Genomic DNA, 14,946 nt, shown 5'->3' with positions numbered 1-14,946 from the left:
TATTTTGCATAGTACTGTTTGCTAGACAGGGGAAAACCCAGTATTGTAGTGCGTGTGCGGTAAGTGCTATGTGCGACTAGCTGTTGATGCCCAGGATTCTTGAAGGGTGCAGCGATGTGCATTCTAGTTCCAATTCCCTTTTTTAAGGGCCCTGACGGGGTGGCAGTTAGGGGAGGCAAAAAGCTTTTCTGGAGAAGGAATCAATGACTTCCTAGTAAATTTGTATTGAGTCTAGAGTTTAGTGTCTGCCTACGGAGACAGATGGGGGGTTCCGTGTTGGGTAGCAAGGTTCCTGTGGCACATCGCGCACGTCCTGCCGACAGTGAAGTATTCGAGGAGGAACATTTGCCCGGCCACCGAGCAGGATAGACTCCAAACTATGCCCTACACAATGTAGCCTCCAAATTTGTGAAGTGATGTGTAGGAATAACCCAAACAGCAATTATTATTAAAGGCTTCCGTTTGAGCGTGAAGTTCGTGAGTGCACGAACTGTCTTGTGATTCATAGTCGTGACACGAATGCAGGAGAGGGCATAAAGCTCCACTCATAAACTAACACGTTGAAAATGAGGCAGGCACATAGGTTGGCCTGACTGCATGCAGGGCAAATGGTGAATGGAAACGGCTGAGAAATTTCTATGTAATGATGTAATTGCACCCGGAATGCAAACCGCTGGTACTAACTTTTTCGAGAGTTCCAGCTTCGTTTGTTCATAGCCCAACCACGAGAACACTTTCTTTCCTGAGATTGGGACGCGCGGCAGAAGCTTAGCCTTTGTGATTAATGCTCACGAAGAAGCGTCCACGAGCCTGCTCGGCTCGATGGCGGGTGGCGCTGACGCCAGAGACCAGTGAGGCGAAGCCCCAATATCTTCTGTAGCAGAGCGTGCTCGTCTGTGCAATATAAATTGTGGTATATGCACTTTACGAAAAAATAGTAAGTTTGCATTCGTATTCGTTTGCTTTTGAACCTCCGAGACAGCGTTGGCAACCCGTCTAGACCTGAGAATGGCATCTCTGGGATTGAGGATTTTTTCACAAATTACCCCATATATATGCACAAACTTTGCCGCTTAAATCGAGGCATCCGAAATAAACTTCGCAGTCTATCACGATGTATGAAAGTTTATGGCGATTGCAACCTCTCGGCGAAGGGTAATTTGCCAGTATGGCATTGAAGTTGCAAGAAAGAAACGTGGCGTGTGCCTACCCTGTGGTGATCCGTGAACCATCAGCACCTTGATGGTTCCATTAAATTCCTATTGCTTTGTGGAGGATGCCGCGTGTGTCATTATCCGCGAGGACGCCGTGCGCAGTATCCGCTCTGCTGGATGCAAGCCTACCGAAGAGCAATGCAATAAGGAACCTAGTCTTATGGATCGGTTGTTGTTGTTTCTGGGTCGTTCGCTTGTCCTCACTAGGCGTACTCTCTACGTACTTTTATGTGTGACATCAAATGCAACTTCCAGCAGCTATGATTCTGTTGGCGGCGACGACCCGTGTGGCGATGCCGCAGGCTTTGTTTCATGCGGGCCAGAGGCATGGAGGCTCATTGTGTGTCTCAGTACGAAGTTATGGGATCTAGCGCGCAGGCTTGAGGTGCAAACTGTCCCCATCGTGCTTCCCTGGATGGTTCAATCTCAGTCTCCTGCCCATGTAGAAGCAAACGACTGGGCTCCCCACTGGAGCCACTGCGTGCTTAAAGCACGGACAGCTGTGATACGCCACTATGTGTTAACTGCCAGATTGAATCTATGGTGGCCCGCCATGGAAGACGCTGAGCTCGCAACTGCAGTCCCGCTTATTGTGGATGATGGTTCATTTACAGACAAAGAAACCTGCGCTATATGGCCACGGCACTGCCATCTGAGTCCACTCTATACAGATCCGCCTACTTACCACATGAAGGATGCCACACCTGGGATAGTGGTGAATGGCCACAGTTCACATGATGCTGCTTCAACTACGCCCGAGGGAATGTGCAACTACTCGGCCTCGTCGCGGCATGCGATACATGTAAACGGACATATTGCAAAGCAAGAAGATGTTGTAGAGGTCCCCACCGTGACAGCTGGTTTCACAGGATCAGCAGAGGATAAAAAAGATGGCCCTGGCTTCAAGTTCAAGTATACAGTTGTCGCTGGGACATTTGACCGACTGCATGGTGGCCACCAGTTACTGCTGGCTGCGGCAATGTTGGCCTCTAGTGACGCAGTGGGTTTGGCTGTTACCTCTGGCCCTATGCTTGAGAAGAAGGCAGCATCTCCTGAGGATGCGGCAGCAGCCGGCATCGAGCCGTTTGCCTACCGGCTTCACGCTGCGGCTGCCTTCCTGCAGCTCGTTGGAGCCTCTGCAGGTCGTGAGCTTTCTATTAGGGGTTTCAGAGAGGCCATTCAGGAGGAGCATGGAAGCGTGTCTGCCCAACCCCAGTTCAAAGATCCGGATTTGGGATTGCTGAATACGTTTAGTACGGGGTTGGAGGCACTACCACCAGTTGTCGAGTTACATTCATCAACGAGGCGGGCGCAGCTACAGATCTTCAGAATAACGGACCCGGTGGGTCCTGCCGACCGGCTCGCCTTTGACTGCCTGGTAGCTTCGCCAGAGACCCTGAAAGGGGCCCATGCAGTAAACTCTATTCGCAAAAGGCTGGGATACGATCCCGTATTTGTCCTCACGGTGGAAATTGTGCCGATATTCGCCGAGGTTGCTCCACACATTGCTGCAACACTTACGGCAAGCTTGCCTTCCTTCCTAAATTGGAAGGGAAGGCTAGATGAAACTGAGTCTAGCGTCGAGAGCTCAACGGAGGCCGAGGCACGTGCAGACAATGTGGTGCAAGCAGACCGTCTGGTGGCAGGAGATGCCAATGGGGATGCCTACCCTCTCGTATTTCAAGTAGCCGCCGAATCTTCAGGCAATCTGGTGGAGGCTAGTCGGAGGAAGCTGGGGTCTACTGAATTGCGCAAGAGGCAGCTGAGCTGTTTGCGATGCAGATCGATTGTATGGTTGTACACGCGGTTTAAGGCGGCCTGGAAGTGGTTAGTAGGATCGTTGAGTGGTGAGCAAGTGGCCTCACGGGAGTCCTCTGCCGTCATGTGGAGGCTTCTCTGTGCTGAACACGCAGTACCATGGAGAAGGCTGCATACTCTAAGTCGGCTGGAGCGGGCCTTGAAACGGCTGGATGAAGTCAAGTCATCTGCGCGGTCTGAGCCAGTTGTGCTATGTTTGTTCTTGGGTTCGCTGTTGGCCTCTCCCTGCCGTTATATTAGTTTAAAGAGAGTTTCTTCTCCAGGCTACAGCTGCAGCTCACAAGCAGAAGATCATTGCGTTTCCACCTGTACTGCTGCCACTTGGAGCTGCGATTTGGAAAATGAAGCGTGGGAGAGGTCCGTAAGAGGCCTGGTGGCCGAAATTAAGTTGGCTGCAAAAGCAACACCAACACAGGCTCAAGGGCAAATAAACGGACCGTCTTCAGTCGGCAGCGCGTCGCCTGGCAGCGTCGGGCTCGAGGAACGTTGTGCTTTGCTTACCTGCCTTCTTTGGAAGCAGCGCGCCGCCTCTCTTGCCACATTGGCCCCAGCATCCAATATAAGACGCACTTTGCATGAGAACACGTTGGAGGATCGAGCCGACTGGGAAAGAGGAGAGTTGGTACGGGTTATACGCCGCTTGGAGCAGTTAGAGTGCACCGGTAGCGCTGTAATGCAGGCGACGCAACTGCGAAACCTGCGAGAGGAATACTTTTTTGTAGAAGCCGGTATTTTCACCAGATGTAGAGCACTTCAGCTACAGGAGTTGCTGACGGATACAAGCACCTTCGACTGCCTGAAGTTTGAGGAGGTCCAGCAGGCCAGGGCCAACGTTGAACATGAGCTTAAGGCACTAAGCAATGACGACAGCACAACGTGCTGAGGCGCGCAAATTGCTCGCTAAACGCGTACAACATTTTGCTACAGTGCGCTGAATCGTGATGATACGCGGCACGGTGCGCTTCACGGTTGGCCTTTGCCCTGCCAGAACAAAGCCACGGTTTTTTTAGAGTGAGTTTTCCAACTTTAAGTCTGCACGATGTGAATACTGGTAGTGCTCTCAGCGCACACTACTTATTTTAAGCTGATACTTGTGGCAGTGTGCGTTTACGAGTCGCGCCTCAGCTAGATTTTATGGTTACCAGAGGAAGTAGCCGGCTAGTTCCGCCGGCACCCTGTGGTGTGTAGCAGTGGGCTGAGACATGTTATCTAGAAATAACTAAAGTAAAATACTGTTTTACCTGTGTGAAGGGCCTTGGGTTCGCGTCCTGTTCATCAGTGGTCAAGGGAGAAATTATAGGAAGCTGTGATTCGAATCGCATTACCCCTTGTAATGGGTCCCTGTTTTCTCACCCTTCGTCGTGGGGATAGCTTCGGGCGTTCCTTCCACCTGGACAATAGGTGCTTTTCCACCTTCCACGTCTCCACGACGCAGAATTGTCTGCGTGGTGAAGAAGTGTGAAGTGCAGCTCAGTCTGCTTCAGGTAAGATAGGAGTTGTATGAACCCTGGAACACTGAGCAGCTAAAGATTCACCAAGGCTTTTGACATATGTTGGGGTGTTGTAATACAAAAAATAAATGGAATAGCTCACATTTTATGGACAATAGTACTGCGGGCCTGGACAGCAGCTATGAGCTCGTAGAGGCAGTACAAAAGGTGACTCCTAACCTGCCTCACTAAAGCTGCATGCACAAAGTTGCCTGCAGCATTGCTGTAGCCGTATGATGCAGTCAGAAAGGAACACTTGAGAGCTCTTTGTTTCAGTCGGGTTTTGGGCTTCAGTGTCTAGACCAGGAACCCATGACTCGCAGTACCCAAACCTTACCGAAGCTGAAGTTGAAGCTCTTGTATCTCCCCGAAAGCACTTTCTTCGCCCTACCCTCACGCACAAGGTTCCGGTCTCAGGGAAACAACGCTGGCTAGCATGAGCGTTACTGCAACCCCCCCACTTAGCATTTTTCTGCACAAACGAACTGATCGGTTTCGCGTGGAAGAAGCCGCACTCTGCTATGGGTAGGATACACGAGCAGCCAACCAATCAGCCAATGAGTTAGTGGGTAGTAGTCAATATGACTAGCGGGGAAACTTGCAAAGTGCAGCTCGGTCAGCTCTGGGTAAGATGGGAACTATATGGGCCCTGGAACACTAAACAGCTGAAGTTTTACTATTTCTTGTAGCATAAGCTGGGGTGTTGCAATACAAAGAACAAATGGAAGAGCTCATATTTTACGGACAATAGTACTGCCTTGACTTGTGTATCACGATAGTGTCTGACACGATACAATAATCGTCAGGGGGCCGAACGCGCCTTGTTCATTTATAAACACTAGGCACCATGGCTCTAGACATCCGCAAGGAGTACTGCGTTGGTGCTCAGGCGAAGGGTGGAAAGGGTCCCAGCAAAGGAAGCTGGGTCACTCAAGAGGCAGGATTTAGGGCTGGAAGGTCATAGATTAAATCTTTGATACGGTAGCACTTTTACTTGCTTAGGGGAGGCCTTTTCTGTTGGATTGTATATTGCAGTTCAAAGCTGATAAAGGAAGACGTGAGCTAAGTACTCCAGTGACTGTGTGGGGCATCAAGGAGTTCCCTACTCCCTGTGACATATCGGGTTTCCATGGTCACTCCGTAGCTGAGCATAGAATGTGGACCAAATAAATAGCATAACTTTGGACCAGTTACTCCGGTGTACTTACTTCGGCGTTTTGTGCTGCCCGCCGAGGAAGGATACATCTGGTGCTTACATCTTTGGGGCTTCTTCAGCTTACCTCGAACTTGTTGCGTTTAGGAACCATTTTAATGCATTTGAGATAATTAAATCAATTTACCTTTCTCAAGTTTGTGCATGCTTCTGCGTACAGCGGAACCTACAGTGGGTCGTCGTGCGTTTCGCTATACTCTTGAGACCCCACTGTAGCTTTTGCCGTGCTGTTGCATCGTATGTCTGATATTATTGACTCAGAAACAGTTTAGCTGTGCTAATTGGTAGTGTTTTTGATAGGAGGCTGTGGCAGTTCGTGTGTAAGGCATAGGTAGCGACTGAGTGTCTTCTATCATGCAGCTGCACGCTTGGTGTTGTGCCTAAGAATCGGCGATCGCTACCTATTCCTGCTGCTCACGAATCTAGACCCTGGACACGGAGAAAATGGCAGACGGCTGGAATGCGGAGAAGATATTTAACTCGACCATCTACGGTTTTACTTATGATGATCTGATCCTTATGCCGGGTGACGCCCCTCATATTTGCATCGGCTGAAATCTGTATAAGCATATGCATGTATCTACTCTACGCACGTGAGCAGTATACTGTGAAGCAATCTGCCTTGAGAGCATACACCACGGCAACCCGAATAGTTGTACAATGAAGAATGTCACCGCTTTTGTTTGTCCCCGCCAGGACACATCAGCTTCGGTGTGGAATCCGTTGATCTGACAAGCCGATTAACCAGAGGAATCAGCCTTCGCCTCCCCTTGGTTTCTTCTCCCATGGACACAGTCACAGAGCACAAGATGGCCATTGGCGTCGCTCTTATGGGGTGGGCAGCTGTGTCAAAGAGCAATTTTCAGTATAGAAAGCTGTACTACAAAAAGTGATCTCCTCTGTATCCCAGCTAGAGGAATGAGAGAGCCATTTGCGGGAATCGTAAATGCACATTATGCATGCATCTTTTTTTTCGCAGTGGCATTGGCATTATTCACAATAACATGGGGATTGCACAGCAAGTGGAGCAAGTGAGGAAGACCAAACGGTTTGAAAACGGCTTCATCACGGAGCCGTTTGTTCTGAAGCCAACAGACACTGTCAGCGATGTGGATTGCATCAAGAAGGTACTCAGCAACAATAATGCAGCAGCGCCTGCTAATGATGCTGCTGCTATTGACCATACTTTCATCTTCCTGCTATATCCTGTACCTAGGCATGTATCCATATCCTGCACGAGGGGCTCGTTCTTAACATACTTTCCTGCATGATGTACTGGCTTTGCTGCGTTAGCGTTGTTTCCTCTGCTGCTCTGTGGAATGCTCAGAAATACGGTTACAGCTCCGTGCCAATTACCTCCACCGGGACTCTGGGAGGGAAGCTCTTGGGAATAGTAACATCAAGGGACCTGGATTTTATAACGGACCGGCATACACAGTTAGAGGAAGTAATGACTACCGACCTTATCGTAGGTCACGAGCCTCTAGATCTGGCCCAGGCGAACGAAATAATGCGCAAATCGAAGAAGGGTAAATTACCGATTGTGAACGACCACTTCGAGCTCGTTGCTCTAGTGTCACGTCACGACTTGAAGAAGAACAGGGATTATCCCCTGGCATCAAAAGACGCGAATAAGCAATTGCTGGTTGGCGCGGCGCTCTCTACTAGGTGAGGCAGACGGCGTCAAGAGCAAAGGAGACAGACTAGAATGTGTGCAGGAGTCACGTAATAGGCGGACTGGAGATGCCCCTACGGGATACACGAATAAAGCTGTGTCTGAGAGAATCATTTTTTGTAAATCGCCCCACTTGCAGAGCTCGCATAGCGCATTTACGCATGTACCAGCCATAGCGCACAAAAGAAAGGACCGATTAACAGGCTGGAAGACGTGCTGATGGTGTGCTTATTTGCTTAGACCAGGAGAACTTGAAAGGGCAAAGGCATTATTGCAGGTTGGTGCAGATGTTTTGGTCATCGACAGCAGTCAGGGTGACTCCATCTTCCAAACGGACCTCATAAAGCAGCTCAAGTCCGCATGCCCAGAGACACAGGTGAGCTAGTAAGCTAGCTAGCTGGATGCCTGGCGGGAAGGCTACCCTTCTGTTCATTTCAAGGGATTGGAATTTTTGTGACGAATAACATTTAAGCCAATGAACATGCGCCACTGGCTTTTAATACAACAATCACACTGTTTTGGTTAGAAAGAGCTGGAAAGGGGTTATGTCTTCGCGAGTCAGCACTTTTTCGTTTTTACTAATGTACAAAGGCAAAGTCCGCATACATTTCAGATAGCAGCTTCCTATTCAGTTGACAAGACTGAGATTGTAGGGTCACAAGAGGACTAGCAGGCCCTGGGATGCTCAATTACGTGTAATTCATGGTTACATGTTTGTTAACTTGTGGTTATGGCCGGGTGGAACGCTGCAGGTTATTGGGGGAAATGTCGTTACAGCGCGACAAGCCAAAGCCCTGATTGACGCTGGGGTTGACGCTTTGCGTATCGGCATGGGAAGCGGATCCATTTGCACTACTCAAGTAAACAGTCACGTACTAGGTGCTATTTATTGATGCAGGGTGCAGACTGCGTTTCGCCTTGGACCGGCTGTCATACTGCATGGATTACCTCCTCTGTGTTTGGGTCTCCTTCGCAGGTCGTTTGTGCAGTGGGGCGGGCCCAGGCAACAGCTGTGTATCATGTGAGCAAGTACGCGAAGGAAGTTGCGGACATTCCTTGCATTGCTGACGGCGGTATCCAGAATTCAGGGCATGTCGTGAAGGTAAGCTGCTTAGTCAGTTCCCGTTGTTGATCGCGCTGGATGTTGTAAAATAGGGAGCAGTGATCCCTGTTTCTGTGTGCAGCTCCCCACCCTGACCCACAGAACAAATCGTGTCTATAATCTGCCACCTAGGGGTTCATGAGGCTAAGTTTTTCTAGTGGCTGTGTGCAGGCACTAGCCATGGGTGCCAGCACAGTGATGGCTGGCTCTCTCTTAGCGGCTACCGAGGAGGCCCCAGGAGCATATTACTTTCATAATGGATCACGCGTCAAGAGCTACCGGGGCATGGGTAGTCTGGAGGCGATGCGTGCAGCGTCGGCCGTAGGGCAGCAGGCTATAGTCGACGGCACAACCTCAGCCAGCCAGCATGACAGCGGTTCTGCAGCTCGTTACTTCGCGGAAGGCCAGAAGGTTTGTGTCGCTCAGGGAGTAACAGGCTGCTTGGTGGATAAGGGGTCCATACGCAACCTTATCCCTTATGTCATGCAAGGAGTAAAGCATGGCCTCCAGGATGCAGGCGTGCAAAACATTCGGGAGCTTCATAAACAATTATACTCTGGGCAGATCCGCTTCGATGTCCGGTGAGGAAGCCACATTGAAGACCCTGCTTGTGGTAGTTTACCTCTTTGTAGGGCTATGCCGGGTTTAAACAGGGGTGGAGGACGATGGAGGGCGTTCTGAATGCCCGTGTCTCCTGCCACCAAGAGTACTACTGCATTTTGTCTAGTGCAGATTTTCTCAGACAGTATCTCTACGCATCTCAGTCTATATTGTTACATCTTTGTTGCTACGTTACCTGCATTTCTTCATATTTTTGTGCCTATGCCTGTGTGGTGGGACTTCGCAGTTCCGCGGCTGCACAGAAGGAGGGAAATGTTCATAACCTAACTGTTTTAGACGGAGGCGCAGCTACAACCAGCTAAGTACCTTATGGCTACCCTTTTCACCTAAGCCATCCATTTGCACGCTCTTCAAGCTTTCCGGTTGTTCAGTGCCATTACGGGAGTGCGATGGCTTATGAAGAGGGCCCACCTGAAGACGCGGGCCTGGCCTCCTTGGGCTCTCCTTTCCTCCGCTCTATCTGAAGCGTGAGAGCCGTCTACTGTAAGATCTACAAATAGGATGGCAAGCTTTTCGTACCTTACCAACTGCGGGTCACAAGGTGGAATGACTACCGTGGGTAGCAGAAAATGGTGGTCGTTCAGTTGGCGGTTGTGACCCGCCATTTGTGAATGAATGTTTTGGCTAATCGATATGGATTGACTACTCCTGTATACCTTTCAAATACAAAAGTTGTGTGGAAGTCTGAGAGGGAGCCGGATGTAGAGCAGCTGGCTAAGCCGCGGGCCTCTTAAGGGCGACTCAGCCAGGTATGCGGAAGTGAGGCCTCTTGTGCTATCAGCTGCTGGCTGTACGGTTCCATGTATGGTGTACGTGGACCTTTCAGTTTGGCTTCGTAGAGCCCTAAGCTGGACCCTGGGGAACTAAGATAATGTCCCTGTATTCAAATGTTCTGGAATGGGGTCAAACATGCCTGCGTAGAAGGATCAAGGGAAGCCTTGGGCGCTAATGCGTCAGCCCACTTGTCTGAGCTTGTGTTTATCCTTGTGCACACGCCTTGCGAAATCCGCGGGCTTGCTCAACGTATAAAGGTGTGCCTCGCAAATTCCGTCACTGCCTGCTGTCGCTGTGCATGATTCTTGCATCCCTGAACAAGTTGCGCACCTTGAAGTACGGCGCAGCAATCTTCTTTGTCACTATTTTGTCTTCAATCATTCGCATTTCAACTCTTTGCCGTCTTCCTGTTCATAATTCTTCCGTCCGTCCTCCCCATTCCGAGATTTCTCAGCATGTTGTTCACTGCGTCAGGTTGCCTTACGCTGATGCTGGATGTATGCTTTCTCTCGTAGCTAGTGGCAATGACATTCGGCATGATGTTGCTCTATTTCATACTGTAGCGGGCTATGCTGCACTCCAGCATTTTGTGCTACACTAGATATAGTTATGTAAAACCTACTTTGGAATTGACTACCTAGTGGCTGCTCGTACACATTTACTCCGGATTAGTGTCAGCTCGCTAAACGGCGCAATATGGCGTGTGTGCATTAATTGCTATGTGCAACTAGCTGTGAATGCTCGGAGTGCTTGCGCCCACCCTAGTTGTCTCGCCTGTCAGAATGGGGAAGAGCAGGGCCTGGGAAAGACAGAGCTGTTCTGGAAAAATATTTAAAAACTCGTTGATAAGCTCGTATTGAGCAAGCAGAAACGCATGTTGACATGCAGCTTTCTACCGTCATCCAATGGCTGTGGATATAGGGTCATGTTTCCCAACGACAGCTATAGGGCTTCTATCAAGTTCTTCGGTTATGTGACTTTTTTCTTATATCGTACGGCAGGAAAAATTCTTCGGCGTTGTAAGTTGAAGGAGATGGAAAGCCCTTTGAGGAAGCACAGGCCAACTCGCAAAGTGTTGCGAACGCACTAGCCCCACAGTGGGTGAAAAGGCATGAATTGTCAGCCAACAAACTGTTTATGGGCGTGATGAGATTATGCTGCCTGAAAGTGTATGACGGCCTTAAAGACGGGCAAGTAATCGAAGATTTCAAAAGCCGGTTAGAGGTTGATATTGCCTTTTTTCACTAGATGAGAGAAGACTGCTCCTTGTGGCATGTGTGCATGGAGATGCCCTGATTCAACGGTTTATGCTGACGTCGCCTCAACACGGAGGTTTGTCGCAGGGCCTTGATAGAGTATAAAATAAGGAGTTAGTCAATTGATCCACATATCGAGAAATAAGACTTTTTGGACAGCAAAACCAAAACGCACGAAATATTGCGTAATCGGTGATGGATCTCACGTCTACTCAAAGTGTCATGTCAGGTGGTCATACGTTGGGCAGCAGCTCAGTGACTCAACAGCTTGATGCTAAGGCTTTTACAAATGAGAAACTAATTGAGGTTTCTGGAGGATGTGGGAGATCTTAGGGGTATGGTGTTGACTGCTCTATTCACAAAATTCTAGGGATTGGCTTAAGCAGGCTCGGCTCCTACCTCGCAGGAATCCATCTTGCAACCATTCTACCAGCTTATTTTTAGCAGCGAGCTAGAATTTCTTCTGCGAAAAGGCAACAAAATGAAATTCCATCCGCTGCGCCTCAACAGTGTGACGCCCCATCTAAACGCTTTGCAAAAAAGCACCTAGCTCGAGATTCAGTACGAACTTATTAGAATAGTAGCAAGTGTTTTTTCAAAGAAGCCCCCTTCCTTCCTCGCTCGCGGCTCTCAGAGTTCTTGACATGAGGGGAAAGGGACAGCTAGGGTGCGTGTTGTTGGACATTTCGGGCACTTCGAGCGTTCGCAGCTAGTAACACATGGCATTTAACGCACACGCACACGACGTAGCGTATTCTACCATTTATCTGAAGACTAGTATGCAGTGAATAAGATATGCTAGTGTGAAACACCAATTAGTCATTTCTGTTTTGCCCCCTAGTTAGATGTAACTTGGGTAGTAGAAAGTACTTGTGTAGCGGAGCCCGGAAAAAGTTAGGACCGGACACTTAAATAATCAAGAAGTTTGAAGTAACGCGCTCCCTTAAAAACGATAAGCTCTCTTGCTCTTCCTTCGTTGTAAACCTATAATCATGAGGGCCGGTAGAACGCCGGTAATTGAGGGTGTCCCTTGATGCCGCTGGCAACATGCCAGCCGTACTCTCTGAGCTGCTTACACAGCTACCAAACTATTGTGCCAAAAGATGTGTGCGGGCAGACACAGTGGAAAGGTATCTGAAGTGTTAGAGTGAATTGAACAAGTTCGTAAAGCCAAGTGGGTGCCAAGCAACTAAGGGATCATGAGGTGCAGTCCAGGATATTGGTTGCAAAAACTCTAAGGGCGTTGGAGTATGCGCCCTCTCAAGGCTACGACAGCTCCAGGCCATCACAAAACCCATGGTGTACAGACGTTGAAGCATGCTCTGAATATCTATCAGTTGCTGAAATTCTACATAATGCTCACTCGTGGGGACCACTGGAAACAGAAGGGAAAAGAATGTTCACTTCTGCACTTGCAGACAACGAGATGCCGAAAGACAATGTGAAAACAGCCTTTCACCCCTACAGTGCAAGAACAGCATCAGGAACAACCAACTAAGGAATGGGCATCAGCGTGCGGAACACCTGCTGACTCGCTGCAGCATGCAGGACTTTTACCGCCCTTAACGTTAGAGACTTTTGATTTATTATGTGCATGCACGAAGGAGACTGCCTTCAAAAATAAATATAATCAAAAAGCCATTTTCCGCATGCAAGATAAGATGCAGCCGCAGCCCTTTAAACTTAGGCTCTTGGCTGGAGGGCCCCAAGTCACACAGGCAGTCTTTCATGATCGGTGAACCAAAAGGAAACCTTAAATGAATGAATTAATGGGACACATATAGCTGACTGCGTTGAAGGTGGAGGGCGCATGCAGTAGGTAAAGCTCCCATTCGAGCCCTGGCGTGCATTACCTTCGAGCATATTGCTTTTGGCATCCCCCATCATAGATTTAATGAATGTGACCTATTATTCAAGACCGAGAAATGAGGGATAGGAAGCTTCAGAAGAAGAGAAAGAGCCAGGGGACGTCTGTGATCCCCCAAGACTCGCGTGGAGGTGCTGCTAGTAGCAGTTGTCTTTCAGAAGCCGAAACGTCAGCTGGCAGTGACTTGGACAAGGGACCTGTGTGCGTACCTGCTAGAGCATCATCTTTTGTGGTGTACACCACAAGGAATTACATCGCTAGCACTATTTACCATGCGTACATTGCATTTCTCCCCGCTCTACTTCTCCCCATATTGAACAACAGCCCAGCTATCAGTAGGTGGAGCGCCAACTCTGTTACGCTGCTCACAGTATTTATAGCAAACTCCTCGTGGCTGGAGCTTTTTGGCTGGAGCTGCACGGGGGATGCTTGTGCAGCTTTCATCTCCCTGACTCAAGAGAAGCAATTTCATAAAATTGGGGCCACCCACCACACCGGCACAACAAAATGTGAGACAAAGCAGCATGAGAGCTCGGACACATTTTTGCGGGGCTGAATCTTCCTCCTAGGTACTAGGTTGCCGGAGACACGCAGATGTAAGCATTTTTGCGCTTTTAGTGAGTGGCTTATTGAGTCTGGGATGCGTGTGAATAGACCTGTTGTTCAGGGCGGTGTCTACTTGGCGGTTTCTCTGGCTTCCTGGGTGCACTGACAGTTGGATTGATGACGGCATTTTTTAGTCCTTTAAACCCTTTTGGATCCGTGCGGCCTCTTTCTCAAGAGTTATTTCTCCGCATACAGAAACAAGCCGCAGAGTCAGGTTCTGCTGCTACAGAGGCGTCCCTTCTGGCAGACACTTTAAGCATCTTATTGACAGAAGAACAGAGAAACGTCGTTGCATCCCTTCTTCAAGCAGCAGCAGTTGCGACAGTGGGGCAGTGTCCCAAGTTTCTGATGCCACTACTATACGGAATGCAAGATACTCTACTCTCCGTGCAACCCTGGGCAGTTCTAAGGGCTACCAGTCTTTTATTTGACATTTTTTTGGCCGAGTTCTTTTGCTGTTTTACATTCCACTTGGTCACAGCTGTTGTTACCACTGCTGGGTTTTTCTTTGACCTCAAACACGCGGAGAGAATCAAGCTAATGGTGTTGCTAGTTGCAGCTGCTGCCGGGCTCCCCTTCTGCGCGGTCGTTGGTAAGCTTTGTCCGTCTGTTAGGCAGTTGAATGTGCTGCTGCATTTGCTGCCTATGCTTTCCTCAATAGGCAGTAGATTATAGAGAAAATAGCACTGCAGCCATGCTCGGTGTAGCAATGTAGCTGTAGTGAAGAGCAAGAAATTTTAAAGTGAGGAACAGGGAGACCAGGATCAATAGCTCAACAAACGGGGGAAGGAAAATACGGCAGGCAGAGATCGGATGAAAAACAGCATGCTCAAATCTGTTACCGCTTGCTAGTATGTGTTGCGCCACTTCGCTGCTTCTCAGGTGGCCCCATGTTGGGGGTGTCTTATGCCGCATTAGTTGCCGGGGCTCGCTTGGATCCTTGGTGTTTCGCTTTAGCTGGCTCAGCCGATTGGCTGGCGGCGTTGTGCGCCACTCGTCTGGTGCAGCCATTGCCTCTTGTGCTCTCCGAAGTGCGAGCTAGAGAGCGGTGTTCAAAGAAAAAGGCTCATTAAAGAGTCCAATGACGAATTTCCTTCTGGATAGTGTCTTACATGACACAGTAGAGCGTAGAAACTTACCTGCCGTTCACGGGCTAGGCAGCATGACTCCCGATAGACCCATTTGCCGTTGCTGAACCTAAAGAGTTCTTCTGGGGGCCCCAGATGCCCCCTCTAGAGAACCCGAGGTGCAAGCATGGATGCTGCAGCGTACAGACGCGAAAAGCATTTAGGCAAGTACATTCCGCATGT

General features: G+C 49.3%; 3 protein-coding genes across 3 annotated transcripts; all 3 read left to right on the top strand.

The window, feature by feature from the left end:
* The first annotated feature begins 1,242 nt into the window (after positions 1–1,242).
* Positions 1,243–3,915, top strand: LOC34620975. Its single transcript, XM_022734203.1, has one exon. It carries the CDS (start codon positions 1,243–1,245, stop codon positions 3,913–3,915), a length of 2,673 nt encoding a protein of 890 aa, XP_022586463.1.
* A 2,264-nt stretch (positions 3,916–6,179) lies between these two features.
* Positions 6,180–9,097, top strand: LOC34620974 (inosine-5'-monophosphate dehydrogenase). Its single transcript, XM_026335542.1, has 8 exons — positions 6,180–6,261; positions 6,432–6,570; positions 6,715–6,862; positions 7,063–7,403; positions 7,651–7,786; positions 8,163–8,270; positions 8,387–8,512; positions 8,684–9,097. Exons 1-8 carry the CDS (start codon positions 6,180–6,182, stop codon positions 9,095–9,097), a joined length of 1,494 nt encoding a protein of 497 aa, XP_026191327.1.
* Positions 9,098–13,088: 3,991 nt separating this feature from the next.
* On the top strand, positions 13,089–14,709 carry LOC113146885. Its single transcript, XM_026335560.1, has 3 exons — positions 13,089–13,539; positions 13,698–14,228; positions 14,519–14,709. The coding sequence occupies exons 1-3, from the start codon at positions 13,089–13,091 to the stop codon at positions 14,707–14,709; spliced, it is 1,173 nt and encodes a 390-aa protein (XP_026191345.1).
* The last annotated feature ends 237 nt before the right edge of the window (positions 14,710–14,946 follow it).

This window comes from Cyclospora cayetanensis, unplaced genomic scaffold, assembly GCF_002999335.1.
Source record: "Cyclospora cayetanensis isolate NF1_C8 unplaced genomic scaffold, CcayRef3 CcayRef3_contig_72, whole genome shotgun sequence".
NCBI classification, from domain to species: domain Eukaryota; phylum Apicomplexa; class Conoidasida; order Eucoccidiorida; family Eimeriidae; genus Cyclospora; species Cyclospora cayetanensis.
Note: the sequence above shows the minus strand (reverse complement) of the source record. Positions and strands in the feature narration are given on the sequence as shown.

Coding starts and splice junctions, on each gene's coding strand:
- LOC34620975 (XM_022734203.1), top strand. CDS start 1,243: ATGGTTCCATTAAATTCCTATTGCTTTGTGGAGGATGCCGCGTGTGTC.
- LOC34620974 (XM_026335542.1), top strand. CDS start 6,180: ATGGCAGACGGCTGGAATGCGGAGAAGATATTTAACTCGACCATCTAC. Junction 6,571..6,714: donor ATTGGCGTCGCTCTTATGGG/GTGGGCAGCTGT, acceptor TTTTTTTCGCAG/TGGCATTGGCATTATTCACA. Junction 7,404..7,650: donor GGCGCGGCGCTCTCTACTAG/GTGAGGCAGACG, acceptor TTATTTGCTTAG/ACCAGGAGAACTTGAAAGGG.
- LOC113146885 (XM_026335560.1), top strand. CDS start 13,089: ATGAGGGATAGGAAGCTTCAGAAGAAGAGAAAGAGCCAGGGGACGTCT. Junction 13,540..13,697: donor CCACACCGGCACAACAAAAT/GTGAGACAAAGC, acceptor CCTGTTGTTCAG/GGCGGTGTCTACTTGGCGGT. Junction 14,229..14,518: donor CCCCTTCTGCGCGGTCGTTG/GTAAGCTTTGTC, acceptor GCTGCTTCTCAG/GTGGCCCCATGTTGGGGGTG.